We start from the raw sequence: 14,725 nt of genomic DNA on the forward strand, positions 1-14,725 counted from the left end.
CCAGCATTCTTCTCTGTCTTATCCAGCTCTGTAAAGTCGTCTGACATATTTCAGGTTAATCTCATTTATTTTCTAAGATCTGCTCCTGGTCATTAATTATTTCTTTTTCTTTCTTTCTTTCTTTCTTTCTTTCTTTCTTTCTTTCTTTCTTTCTTTCTTTCTTTCTTTCTTTCTTTCTTTCTTTCTTTCTTTTCCTTATACACTATTGCCAACATTGATCTTAACTATCACATAATGCCCAAGAAAAATGAAAATGCCTCCTAGTAATGCCTTAAAATCACAGATAAGGCCCTTGGGTGGAATCAAGGAAACCTGATGCAGAATAGCCTATCTCCTAAAAACCGGACTTTCAGGTTAATAAATACATGGCACAAAGCAAAATTTCCACTTGTGGCAAATCTGGCTATCATGTGCCTGATTATTATTCCTCAGTTACACTGGTTGATCTCTTTCTTTACTCTGCTCATTTTTATCAGACTATTAAAGTCTACAATAAATAAACATAATTCTTGAAAACCCAAAAAGGAAAAACTGGAATTCTGTAGGATACCATTTAGAAATTAATGTAATTGTGGGACCTAGGAGATAGAGAGATACTCCTGCAGTGTCAGATGCCTTCTGGGTACCCAGTAGCTTCTCCTGGCCTGACAGCAAGACTCTTCATTCTTATATTATTCTGAATTTCTTCTACTGCAGGTGTCATACACTGATTACTTATAGAAAACTAATTAGGAATATATATTTCCTCACAAAAAATGACATGAGCAATAATAACAGGCAGCAATTTCTCCAGCCATTGCTACAGGAAACATTTAGTATTCATGTACATTTGTGAATAACACATAGCAGAAGAAGCCAGAGTAAAAATGCATGTACAACTGTATTTATTTTCAGACAGAGTCACACCGTACAGCCAAATTGATCTCAAATTAATATGTTTTCTGCCTCAGCCTCCTGAGTGCTGGGACTACAGGCTTACACCATCACATTCAGCAGAAATATACAGCTTTTGAACATTTTCTGTGCTATAGAGTAGTCTAGGCCTTTGATTATTCTGCCATACTTTATTCAATCGGTTCATTCAGATTTATTCACCATTATTTCTTTGAAGTTCTTGATGTACTTCTCTTTCTTATAAAATATTCCAATTCCATTTGATAAATATATTCAAAGCACATCTTTTTTCTTGTAAAGGACAATATTTAATTGGGGCTGGCTTACAGGTTCTGAGGTTCAGTCCATTCTCATCACAGTGGAAAGCATGGCAGCATGCAGGCAGGCCTGGCACTGGAGGAGCTAAGAGTCCTACATCTTGTTCTGAATGTAACCAGGAGGAGATGGACTTCCAGGCAGCTATGGTCACAAAGCTTACCCCTACAGTAACACCCTTCCTCCAACAAGGTCATACCTACTCTAACAAGGCCACAACTCCTGCTACTGGGCCCAACATATTCAAACCACCACAACGCTATTTGTTCTGTTGTCTTGATTACTCTATATTTCTGGTCATAATTATGCCATATTTTTTTTATTTAATCTTTTTTTCACAGTCCAGATTTTATCCCCCTCCTGGTCCACCCTGACTATTCCACAAACCAAACATTCCTGAAAACAATTACATTACCTGAACACTGAAGAAATTTTCAAATTAGTGAGAAAAAGACTTCACCATTAATATTAAATGTATTTAAAACATTAATAAAAATAAAACGGGTTCCATACCCAAAGCCTGAAAAGGAAAAGCTCACCTTGTGAAAAGAGAACAGGATGAATTTTAAACCCTCCTCCATTCTTCAACCGTTGGGGCAGCTGCTCAAAATGGTAACTATCCATGTAGAAATAAACTTTCAGAGCCTGCCGGCTTCCTTCCACTTGGTAGGTAAGAGGGACATCTGAAGTAACAGACAATGCCGTGTCATTTCCTGAAGTCAGGATATGCTAGACAGTACATTTGGGTTATATTAGAAATGTGTTAAACTTTTTACAGAAAGGTATCCTGAAATTTGCTACAAAGTAATGCATTAGGAGTGCTCCTCTATGTAAGCCCCTTCAGGTATGTAAATGGCCAGGCCCAGCCCCCCAAACTGCTCAGATGTCCAGGCTCACCCCCTGAGACTACTTTAATGGCTATAAGGTCCTTTTTCAGTCCCAGAAGATGCAAGTGGCCAAGGGCTGTTTTATAGGGGAAAAAGTCCATGATTAGGCCACAAAATTCCTGAACTTTCCCCAATATCAGGCCACGAAATCTCACCAATTCCAGGGTACCCTGAAAGTCTCCACCCCAACCCCAAGACCATTTATAAAGCCAGTCTCCTACTCAGTTCTTTGCTGCTTGGAAGCCACCATCTTTGCATCTTTTCCAATAAATCTCTTTTATGAGGTTTATTGTGCAGCGTGACTTTGTGGTATTCATTGGCTCCTGATGGTCAGGATACCCTTCCCCCGAGAGGAATGTTGATGGTGGGGAAACTTTCTCCTCAGAGTTGGACACTTACACTGAACATTGAGGCCTACGAGGCATACAAAGTGCTATTAGGTAAAAGAGTACTGAATCTGAGTCTCATTAGCTAAAGAGATAGGCTTATTCCTGAGTTTAATACCTCATTCTGCAATGAAAACATGGTTGCACTTTGATATACCAGATGACTCGCTTAACTAAATGAGGATCTCTCAGGGCAGCTGGCTCATTCATATTTAGTCAAAATGAGCCTGTGGGGTATACTCCTGAAGTAGTATGTGAGAAACAGATCACATAGCAACCATTAAGAAATAAACATGGGTTTTATATTCTCTGTTCTCTTGAGTATCATTAAAATGAACATATTCTGTTGAAGATGCCTTATGGTCATTAAAAATTATCTTTTCAAATTCTTGTAGCTATTTTCAAATAACTTAAACTCAGTGGCTTAAAGAAATCAGGCAACGTGAATGGCTAAAAAGCTGTGGAAGTATTTTACAGTGCAACTGTAGATCCTTTTTCTTACATATGAATCCACAATATTTCTATCCTAATTTAAAAGAATTTAAAATCATTCTGAATATATTCAAGCTAGAACACTGATACTAATTAGTTAAAAATTAAGAGCAAAACATAGCAGGTACTTAATATATCTTGATTCAACATTAGTACTTCAAACTTGCTTCCTGAAATGAAACTGATTAGAGTTCAAATTCAAATGCCATTGACTACATAGATCACAAACTCCATATTTATCTGCTTAATTGTGTATATTGGTAATGGGGCTATGGCAGTGATGTTCACCAGCCTCATTTTTGCCACATCTTAATGACTATCTTATTTATATAACTGTTTCATAGAGAGACATTAGGGATTTGATTTAAGAAATAGAAATATAAGTTTCTCCATTGAAGATTTAGAAGAACATCTTTTTCATTATTGGTAACATTTTTTATTCCTAGTTGTTAAAATTAAAAACCAAAACAGCTTAACAATAACCACCAAGCACAGTTTCACACCTGTACTGGAAGATTGTGGGGTTCCAACCTACCATGGGCTACAGAGAAAGAGATAAGGAGAGAGGGGGAAAGATAGATGTAGAGATAGATGGAGATTAAAAAAGAGGAAGAGTTTAAGAGGTATAATGAAAGAGGTGCAGAGACAAAAAAAGAAAATATAGATTTTTGTCTGTTAAATATTTACATATTTTACTTTATTCACATCTGTCACATATGCCATTGTTTATTAAACTTTGTGAATTTATTTTTTGCTATCAGTATAACAAAGCTGATAAAAATTCAATACTACATGAAGGAATGAAAACAGTTTCCTTGTCCATAATTTTTATGGACATAAAAATTACTCCAAAATATACAAATAGAATCTAGCAAACAATTATATACCATTATTAGGTGGGATTTATACAAAGTATGCCAAATTAATATAATCCATTGTATTAATAAACCAAAAAGCCCTACCTAATCATGGCAACATACAAGACAAATATTGATAAAACATAACATGTACTCATGAAAAATTATTCTCAGTCAATATTCCTCAACTAGAAAAATGTATATAAAGGTATAGCTAATATCATATTTGGTTGTGAGAAACTATGATTTTCCAATAAAATCAGGGTCAAGAAAGTTGATGCCTCTCACTACCTCTGCTTTTCAATTCTGTAATATCTGTTCTCACTGAGCCAACCACAGAAGAAAAGGACATTGAAAGACAGGCACACTAAGAAAAAGAGTAAACTTCTGGTTACAGCTACAATGTCAATGTTCAATGATAGAAGAAAATCTGAGAAGATGAACCAAGTTTTCTTGAAACAAATATATATATATATATATATATATATATATATATATATATATATATAATCTCAAGGAAGTAAGTGACAAAAAAGTTAATATACAAAAAAAACATTTTCCCGTATGTCTGCAACAAAATACAAAATTAAAAACATGCTATTTGTACCAGTATTCTCTAAAATGAAATACTTATAAATATACTAAAACATGTACAAGATTAGTATAAGAGAAATTTCTGACACACAGCACAACACACAAACACGAACTAGGAAACCAATGGGAAACTAGCCTATGCTCATGATTAAGAGGACTCAATATTGTCAAGATTTTTTTTTTAATCTGATATACATCATTCATCCAATTTCTTAAAATTCCAAGGTATTCACAAATATCAACAAAATGATTCCAAAGTTCACATGATGAGGAAAAGGATTGAGAAAAAATAACATAGTTCTGAGTAGAAGGAGTGGAAGAGTGAGGAGAAGTAGGAATGAAGGACAGGGACCATCTACCTCCAGGTATCTGTACAGTTACAGAAACCAAGTCATTGTGCTGATGGGCAAAGACTAGACAAGCAACCAAATGGAACCCCAGTCTAGAAACGTGAACTACTTGCATGTGACCTGCTAGTTTATCCTTGACAAAAAACCAAAGGCAACACAATAGGCTTTTTACCCACTGTGTTTGGAATAGCTGGGTGTGTCCATATAAAAGGGAAGCCATGGGAAGCCTAGAGGATAGCACAGGGGAAAGCCAGGTGATGGTGGATGATATCATCTTGGAATAAAACTGCTGCTAAAATTAAAATCTGATCATCTAGAATTCATTAAAATTCAAATTTTGAGCTCTATGAAAGATGATGCCAGTACAACCGGAAGATGAATCTACACAGCTGGAAAAACAAAACTACCTGCTGTAAAATTTAACAGGCTCTAACTTTCTTACCCCACTTACCTAACACATGATGGATCTTGGGTATTGACTCGGCTTTCACAATGAGAACTCTCTCTCTTATCATCCTTTTTTAATTTGTTTGAAAAGTTAATGTTAGACCAGGGCCTACTCCTTTATAAAGAAACCCGACCCCTCAGCCTGAAGAAATAAGAATGGATCCGCAAGGGACAGAACTAAGAAGCTGTTCTGTTTACAGTGATCTTGAGTATCTGTCTCCTCTACATTCTTTGTCAACTATGCTATCCCAGACCAACCTGCATGGAGTAAAAACTTCCTGCCAGCCCCCAAAACTTATAGAAGCCAGAGCTTACCCTTTGTTCTTAGGATTTCTCTGAAGGCTCCTCTCTCCTCCTTGAACCAACCCTCTCATAGTGGCTCTATCTTTCTTCTCACTATGACTGGCTAGCCTTACACTCACTATGTGAATGAGGAATGCAAGAACGTACAGAAACCCACCACCTTAGGCTCTCTCTCTAGAGCCCTGGGGCTAAAAGCACACCCGACTAAACCATCTCTAGATGAAGCTCCTCTCAGTTTTAAGGGGAAGTGTCTCCTTCCCTTTACGGAAGGCGCAGGTTATGATGATGAATTATATTGCATCCTTCTAACTAATGCTCTCCCACTCAACGCTCATTGTAGTTTCCAACCTCTTTCTTCTAATAAACTTCATTCCTGAACAGCTATGTCTCAGCTCTTTTCCCAAACCCCTAATGGTTTGCTTCTCTCTCTCTCTCTCTCTCTCTCTCTCTCTCTCTCTCTCTCTCTCTCTCTCTCTTATATTTAATGGCACAGTCATGCACCATTGAAGTTAGCATTTTACTAAAGAATTTCCTTCAGAAGTCCAAGTTATGCTCAAAAGAGATGCACTAAAGACATTGCTAAACAATGCCCCCATGAGTGCTTGGGCATAGGCACAGATGTCTCTAAATGCTAACTTTACTTACAATTACGTTTAATGTTTAGCATGTATCCAACACATCAATGTCTCTTACTGTAGATAAGAAAATCACTCCTAGAGCTGCTTACTCATTTGTCAAAACTGTCACTTTGAAACCACAGAAGACAGTGAATGTTCATGGAAGCTTATAGCTCCTCAAGCAGCACTTTAAAAATTGAATGTTAGGTGACATCTCAGAACCATTTTCACACCCTTCAACAAAACTGCCTATTACCTTCAGGTAAAAATATATACCCTTCTATATACACAAGCAGAAAACTCATAATTTACTTAAAAATTGTTTTAATCAAAATTTACCACCCCTTGCCAGATAGCAATTCTCTCTTGGGTATAACTAACTAGCTTACACCCCCATCTTCTTGCTCTTTTTTGTTCATAAATAAAAATGAAAATTAGAGACAATTCTGTCCTCTCTGTCTTTATAAAGTAATAGAAATAGTATCAATATTTTTAATTTCAGCATCCCCACAGGCCCCCTCAAGTCTGGTTCACTGATTTCTCAGTTGGTTTACTCAAACGTTTCTTAAATAGTCTGAGGGATTCTGTATTGTCCTCAGGAAGGTCTACATAACACTACAGCAAGATGCAACCCTTTGGATATGTAAACAAAGACCTGTTATACACCTGACAACCAGGAGCATGGAAATAACTCAATGGCATAAAGCCCTCCATGGTCCTATATTCTATTTGATCTCATACTCTATTCTCTTCACTTGCTCTATCATGGCCAAGAAGGCTGGCTTCCTGAGAACATGCTCACCATTCCATTACCTGGTAGCTGAAGTCTGACACTTTTCCCAATGTCTGTGTGACTCTTCATCCACTCCTTCTTGGCCCTGCTCCCTTACAGTAGATATCCCCCATCCTATTAGGAGCAACTTTTACTCTGTTTCTTCATCTTTATATTCTGATTTATCTTATTGTTGCTTTTAACTTAAGATCAAATTAATTTGTTTTTCTAACTTGCCATTTTATTTCCTCACTTCAATTTATAATCCATGGAAGACACCATCTGTTCAGTACTCCTTTGAACCTGGTACCCAGAATAGTGCTGGCAAGAAGTAAGCATTCAAAAGAAGTGTTTGATGAAACAAACAAAAAAAGATTATCATAATTTCATCAAATCATGGATTTGAAATGGGTACTTATTGAGTCTCCTTCTACCATATTAGCAATTGAGAAGGTGAGTAAGCACTTCGTCAATATCTGAAGACATTTATATCTTCTATTACAATTCATAGGAATCACATACTTGTGAAAAACAGGAAGCACATAAAAATGTTTCTATAAGCAAACAACATTTTTAGAACGGTAGACATCTTCTTTGTAAACATTTATAACAAGGTTGAAATAGTAGAAGAGCAATGGTCATTTACAAAAGTGTAAATACATGAACATTAGACCACGGGTTCACCACACAACATGTACTATTACTCAAGTAGGACTTCTAAGATACAGCCTCTGTCAGCATTAATGTTGGAAAAAGTCAAAGGAACATAAAGAGAATGCAAATGAAAAGATGTTAACATCTGTGACCAAAAAACCACTCTAGACATACAAAGTTTCTCACTTGCAACCAGTGGGTCCTCTTCTGACGCTTTGAAGAAGAAGGAAACTTTTTCCAAATCAAACAGGGCAACCAGCGTATCCTCGAGCATGGCTTGTTCATCTTTCTATAATAAAGAAAAAGGATCTATAAGATCAGGATGATGTGCTGTCAGAGTCCACAGCACAACACAAATCACAGCCAAAATCAATTCACTTCCGTTTTATTTCATAGAAAACACTAGTGCCACCATATCCATAACAGAGAACTCTCTGTTCAAAATGAAACGAAGTGCTATATAGTGGGAGGTACTTATATGGTTTCACAGTTTTCTGTCTTTGCATTTTATTAATATTTAAATGAACATATACATACTTTTCAGTCTTGTTTGTAGATAGAACCTAATTATACTAAACTCATCTACAAATAATCTGCTTTTGCCTTTTCCTTCTAAAATCTCACAAATTGACACCTAAGAAGAAAAAAAAAACTCTTAATTTTAAGTTAAAAGCTATATTAAATCACAGACATCCCATTTTATAATAATTTATTTGTTGTTCAATTACTACTCATTACAACTATGATAAAAGCAATTTCCATGTATAAATATATTTGTCTTACTAGGAACTTATATACAAGTATAATGTTCACAATTTTTGTGAGATCCTTAGTCTAGAATATGAAAAAGAATCCAATTCATTTCAAGTACTTGTGTTATTTCTGTTATGAGATTTTCAATGAATAGAACAACTCTTTAGACACTCTTTTATTACACTCATCCCACTTCAGCATACAATAGCTTTGAGCAAATTGTTTAAGCTTAAGAAGCATGCTGACCTCGTTTGAGAGGTAATTCATGTTATTAAGAAAACAAGGGCTATATTAAGAGATAAATTCTATGTGTAAGATTAATTGTATCATCATAATGAACCTAAGTACACTGGAGAGAATGAATTAACTGCTACTACAGTAGAAGAGAAGGAAGCACCTGAAGGATAGTGTCTCTGACATCATATGCAGATGAGTGTGTGAGTGTGTAGAGCTATGCAGATGAGCGTGTGTGTGTACAGCTATGCAGATGAGCGTGTGAGTGTGTACAGCTATGCAGATGAGTGTGTGAGTGTGTACAGCTATGCAGATGAGCGTGTGAGTGTGNGTGTGAGTGTGTACAGCTATGCAGATGAGCGTGTGAGTGTGTACAGCTATGCAGATGAGCGTGTGTGTGTGTACAGCTATGCAGATGAACGTGTGAGTGTGTACAGCTATGCAGATGAGCGTGTGAGTGTGTACAGCTATGCAGATGAGTGTGTGAGATATGCAGATGAGTGTGTGAGTGTGTACAGCTATGGAGGTTAGAGGGCTTGCCAGGTGTCCCACACTATGTCTTTTCATCTTTTAGACAGGCTCTTATTGAATCTGGTGCTAATTAGCCAATTAGCAAGGTCTAGAGACCATCCTTCTATTCCCCCACTACAAACGTAGTTACAGGAATGCAAGGCAGCATGACCAGTCGTGTGTGTGTGTGTGTGTGTGTGTGTGTGTGTGTGTGTGTGTGTGAGAAAAGTGGTTGCTGAGGATTCAAATTAAGGTCTTCATGCACATGCAATTGCAACAAGAGCTCTTATCTATTGAACATCTCCCAAGGCTCCAAAACTCTTTTTGAAGCACTAGAAAGGTTATCTTGTACTTGGAAGTTTATGGCAAGGCTGAAAAACCCCAACATTTTTCTAATGTCAAGTAACAGAGTGAGGAGAAATGTCTGGGCATCTCTGAACACTGAAGTGTGAATCACACTGTTTTCAATGCATGTGAGAGAACTGAGTAAGAACTGGATGTGCCGAAGCTCCGGGGAAGCCCGTACCAGAGAGCCATTGTCACAGCTGAGCTTGGGTTGTCATGTATGTATGTATATATGTATGTATGTATGTATGTATGTATGTATGTATGTAAGTATGTATGGTATGTTTGTTTAGATTATAATTTAATTACAGCATTTCTCCCTTACCTTTCCTCATTCTAAACTTTCCAATGTACCCCTCCCCACTCTCCTCCAAATTACTAACCTCTTTTCCACATATGTGCATAAGCATGTACATACATATATTCCTAAATATAAACTGTGTACATTTTCAGGGCTTTATGTTCTTAATACAAAGGTTTGCTTGAATTTTTTCCAGGTAAACTCTGATAGAAGAATATCTGGTTGAAATAAATGTAAAGGTTTTTTTAAAAGCACAGTTCCATTGAGATAACTTACAGAGTTTGGAATTCACCCAATCAGAAAGCATAGCTCAGGGTCTTCAGTGTATGTGGAGCTGGGATACTTCTATCACCATCTAACTTAAGAATATTTTCATCAGGACCAAAGATAACTTTGCACCAGTAGGCACTTGCCCTGGGGCATCTACCACAGTTCTTAGCTCCAGGCAATCAGATGTCTACTTTGATCTCTGAAATGTGCTCAGTATGCTTCATCACAATGCAGCAAACAGCTTACATTTTGTTGCTTTTTTTCTGTGTATTTTGTTACCGGGCTAGTTTCCATAGGACTGTGCTGTAGTTTAGTACTCACCTGTACTACAAATTGGCCTCTGCCTGAACAAGGTTTTATAATATGAAACACAATATTTTATTTATTCAGTCATCCACTGATAAACACCTGAGTTGCTAAAGTTGAATAATAATGATAGGACTGTTTGTTACAAGTTCTTTTTAAAAATCATTTATTTACTTTTGTTTTATGTGCATTTTTTTTGTCTGCATGTATGTTTGTGTGAGGGTATTCGATCCATAGAGTTACAGACAGTTGTGTACTGCCATATGGGTGCTGGGAACTGAACATGGGTGCTTTGGAGGAACAGTCAGTGCTCTTAACCACTGAGCCATCTCTCCAGCCCCTGTCACAAGTTCTTAAGTGAATAGAAGTTTAGGTCTCCCTTGGGTATTACTTAAGGACTAGGATTCCAGGAACAAAGGAAATATGTTAAATGACTTGAAGTACTGCTAAACTGCTTTCCAAAGAGGTTGTGTTATTTTATAATCCTGTGAGGATTATAATTTTTACAGATCCTCACCAACACTTGTTACCGTAGAGGGCTCTAAGTCGCATTTATCTAATGGCAGCTAACACTATCCGTCATGTACTTAATGACCATTTTAGCACCTTCTAGAGCAGTATCTATTTTCCCATTTGTAAATTAGGTCATTTCAAAATTACTTTTGAGTTTCGAAAGATCTTTATACTTTCTAATCTATTCAATTTATTGTTTCTGTGCTTTCTAACTATAAACTACTAATCTTGGAAACTTCAATTAAAATTAAGCTTAAAGACAAAGTTGCAGCAACTGATTAGATATCAAAAACTTTAAAGAGAATAGAAAAGAAATTAAATCTCACACATCCATTCAACAATGCTACAATACCACAACTGTTAAGAAGGAACCTGACTGTCATACATAATTTACATCGAGTATGGTGTGGGTTTTTCAATACTTGTTTAAAGTGTCTTACTTCAAATCAACCAAGTAAGTAATCTGCTGCCCATGTGGACTACACAGAATCCTTTCTGAAGAATCTACTTTCGTATGTCCTAACCATTCTGAGATGAATGCCCTTACCCTATCATTCTAGAATCTTCTATGAATGGGCAGTACAACAATCACTTCTCTACTCAACAGTAAGAAAAGTGCTATTTCGATATATCAGCACGAGTATATTCGTTTTAATACCATGTGACTTGGGAGCTACATTTTCTACATGTACTTTAACAGAGGAAAAAAGGCTCTCATTCTCAAAATCAGAATTCTGTTTATGAGCCCTCAAAATGTTTATGCAAATAAAAGTGGACATTTGTGCACTAGGATGTTGCAAAAACTACACAAAGTCTCCGTGAAAGTTTCCAAAGTTCCCTATATTTCGAGAAATTTTTTTCATCTTTATCTATGCTTAAGCATGGCATTTTCTACTGTACATGCTAGTTTTCGTACTGTTAATGGAGAACTTTGCTTCAAAGGAACAACTGAAATTGTATAGCACAGGCCAAGTTTAAACAGATTGCCAGACAGTAGCTGCTCCGTGAGTTATGAGCCCCAGATTATCAGCGTCAGTGGGAGTGCTAGTATGGGGGAAGTTGTTATTTCTGGACTTAGTAGATCTATGAGAATGTACTTAGCTCTTATGACTTATTCCAGTCAATGCTTGAGGATCTAAGAATAACTAACAATGAAATTCTTCCCGGCTTTTATCAGAGACAAGAGATAAAATCAGAAAAGAAGAAATACATTCTACATTCTTACTAAAGCCTAAATGGTGATGGGAAAAATTTCCCTTTAAAGTCTCTAAAATGACCAACTGCTTCATATTTGGTAACAAGGTGACGGTGCAAGTGGATGCAGCCAATGGCAGTCATAAGGTCACTTACCAAATTTGGTGACAGAAGTGACTGGAAGTGAAAAAGCACACCAGCATTTGCAATCTGGTCCAGCCACCTCCTGCTGGCTTCACAAGTCTCCATTTCATTTTCCTTGCTGTTGTCGAACATCTGGTTTAAGGCGGCCATGAGCTGCTCAGAGAAGGCACAGACAGTGGCCACGAGACTTTGACAGAATACCATGTCTCTCCGGAGTTGGGTTTCACTATCTGTGATGGAAAAGAATACAAAGGCAGCTTTACTGCAGTAGCCAGGTATGATGACACATGCTTTTAACCCCAGCACAATCTCTGTGAGTTCATGACCAATCTGGAAAGCCAGGGACACATAGTGAGACCCTGTCTCAAAAAGGAATTCTAAACAACAACAACAAAAAATGTTGCAGCGACCATCACCTACATGGAGCACGAGTGGCGCACACGTCCTAGCACTAGCCAACTGCTCCCTGGTTGCACTTAAAACTCATTCAGCATGAAAGAAACCATGATGTTACTAGAAACTGAGCCAACAACTTAGAGCTAGTCAATTCCTAGATCTTAAAGAAGAATGTAAAATAGTCACTTTAATTAAGCCAGAGTAATCCCTAATTAATTCTAAATATCTTTACACCCAAGTTAAGTGTATTGATCATTGCTCATCAAGAAAACTCCTCTTTGAAACAGGAAGAGATCATTACAGAAATTTACAGCCAATCAAAATGCAGAGTTGTTGAGCCCAGTCCCAATGGATACATGTGCAAAACACTCGTGCACAGAATACTCAGAGAACATTGCGGAAGAAAGGCTAGAGTTTAAGATTATGTCTTCTAGTAATGTCAGAAACTACACCCATAAACTCTCACCAACATGGCTATCTAAACATGAGCTGAGAAAAGCCAACAACCATGCGCACGCCAAAATAGACGAGGAAAGCCTAGAAGGCCTCAGTCCTCCACAAAGCCCTACAGACAACTAAGGAAGATGATGGGAGAAATAACCTCCCCAGGAAAGGGCATACCAATTGCCATATGCCATATGTATATGTGTGTATGTGTATCTATAACCATGAGAGTAACTCCTTATATCCCCAGTGTCTAGCAGAACCAAGTACATAGCTGCTCAAAATGATGTCTGAGTGAACAGATGATTCATTAAACTTAAAAGAATAAAAGGGAAGGAGTATATATATATATATATATATATGTGTGTGTGTGTGTGTGTGTGTGCATAGAGCCATCCATATATGAAAGAAGAGTCCATAAATATGAGTGAAAGAAAGAAGGACTGTATTGGAGGATTTGGATGGGGCACAGACAAAGGGAAAATGATATAATTATAATCCTCCAAAATGTTGCAAAGAGTGAAAACTATTTCTTTTTTAAACAAGGTCTCTCTTTGTAGCCCTGGCTGCCCTAGAACTCACTATATAGACCAGGCTGGCCTTAACTTTATAAATATCCACCTGTATCTGCCTCCTATGTGCTAGGATTAAAGGCATATGCTACCACACCAGCTTAAAAATGAATTATTAAGCATATACCAAGGACAGTGTTTACTTTCTTGATTTAATTTGAGGGGAAAAGGTGAATTTGAGTTTCTTTGATAACAAATCTATAAATATGTTTTTCATTGAGGTTTGAATATTAAAATATATCTGATATATTAATAGAAGTCTCCTTGGATAGGGAGGGATGTTGCTGTGAAGTGCTGGTCTCTAGACATGACATGGTTGTTGCACACAAGACTCACAGGAGCTATGACTACATACACAAGACCTGTACAAAAATTAAGCTCATACACAGTCCAAGCATGGAGAAGGAAAGGGCTCTCTATGCCCTGATGGTTGTTGCAGTAGAGAGAGGCACTTTATTTTTAGGCATGTGGTCACTGGTATATTCTCTGCGTACTAGTAGATGGCCCTGGGCCAAATCCACACTGACAGAATAATTAGAGTCAGTAGACTAAAAGATAATAATAGAAAAATAAAATAAAATAAATAAGAAGGACATGAAATTGGGTAGGAGATGTAATCAGAGGCCTGGGAGTAGCTGGAATAGGGGAATGAAGGATATATATGATCAATATATGTCATATACATATACATTGGGTATATCTATGAAAATTCCAAAGAATAAAAATAAAAATTTCCTTCATTTTCCTTCTGACTCTACTTTATAGTCATTAATTTATTTGATGAAAACCTGAGGAAAAATGTAAACCTTTACTTATTTATACATTTGCCTTATACAACACAATTTTTATTTGTTAAAAAGATTCAAAGTCTCTGTACCTATATCCTTTCATGGGTATTTTGTTCCTTATTCTAAGGAGGAATGAAGTATCCACACAATGGTCATCATTCTTGGTTTTCTTCTGTTTTGCATAATGTATATTGGGTCTTCTAAGTTTCTGGGCTAATATCCGCTTATTAGTGAGTGCATAGCTAGTGACTTCTTTTGTGATTGGGTTACTTCACTAAGGATGATATCCTCCAGATACATCCATTTGCCCAAGAATTTCATAAATTCATTGTTTTTATTTTTATTTATTTTTTTGGGGGGGGGGAGGAAAGGGTTTATTCAGCTTAC

General features: G+C 36.9%; 1 protein-coding gene across 1 annotated transcript in view; it reads right to left on the bottom strand.

Moving 5' to 3' along the window:
* The window catches only part of Prex2 (phosphatidylinositol-3,4,5-trisphosphate dependent Rac exchange factor 2), a 300,320-nt gene that overhangs the window by 76,399 nt on the left and 209,196 nt on the right, over positions 1–14,725 (bottom strand). Inside the window, exons 32-34 of the mRNA XM_021221903.2 lie at positions 12,151–12,368; positions 7,755–7,857; positions 1,749–1,892 (exon numbers count right to left, since the gene is read on the bottom strand). Coding sequence (XP_021077562.1) covers positions 1,749–1,892; positions 7,755–7,857; positions 12,151–12,368 — 465 coding nt within the window. The remainder of the gene's footprint in view (positions 1–1,748; positions 1,893–7,754; positions 7,858–12,150; positions 12,369–14,725) is intronic.

Source organism: Mus pahari, chromosome 22 (assembly GCF_900095145.1).
Source record: "Mus pahari chromosome 22, PAHARI_EIJ_v1.1, whole genome shotgun sequence".
Classification (NCBI taxonomy): domain Eukaryota; kingdom Metazoa; phylum Chordata; class Mammalia; order Rodentia; family Muridae; genus Mus; species Mus pahari.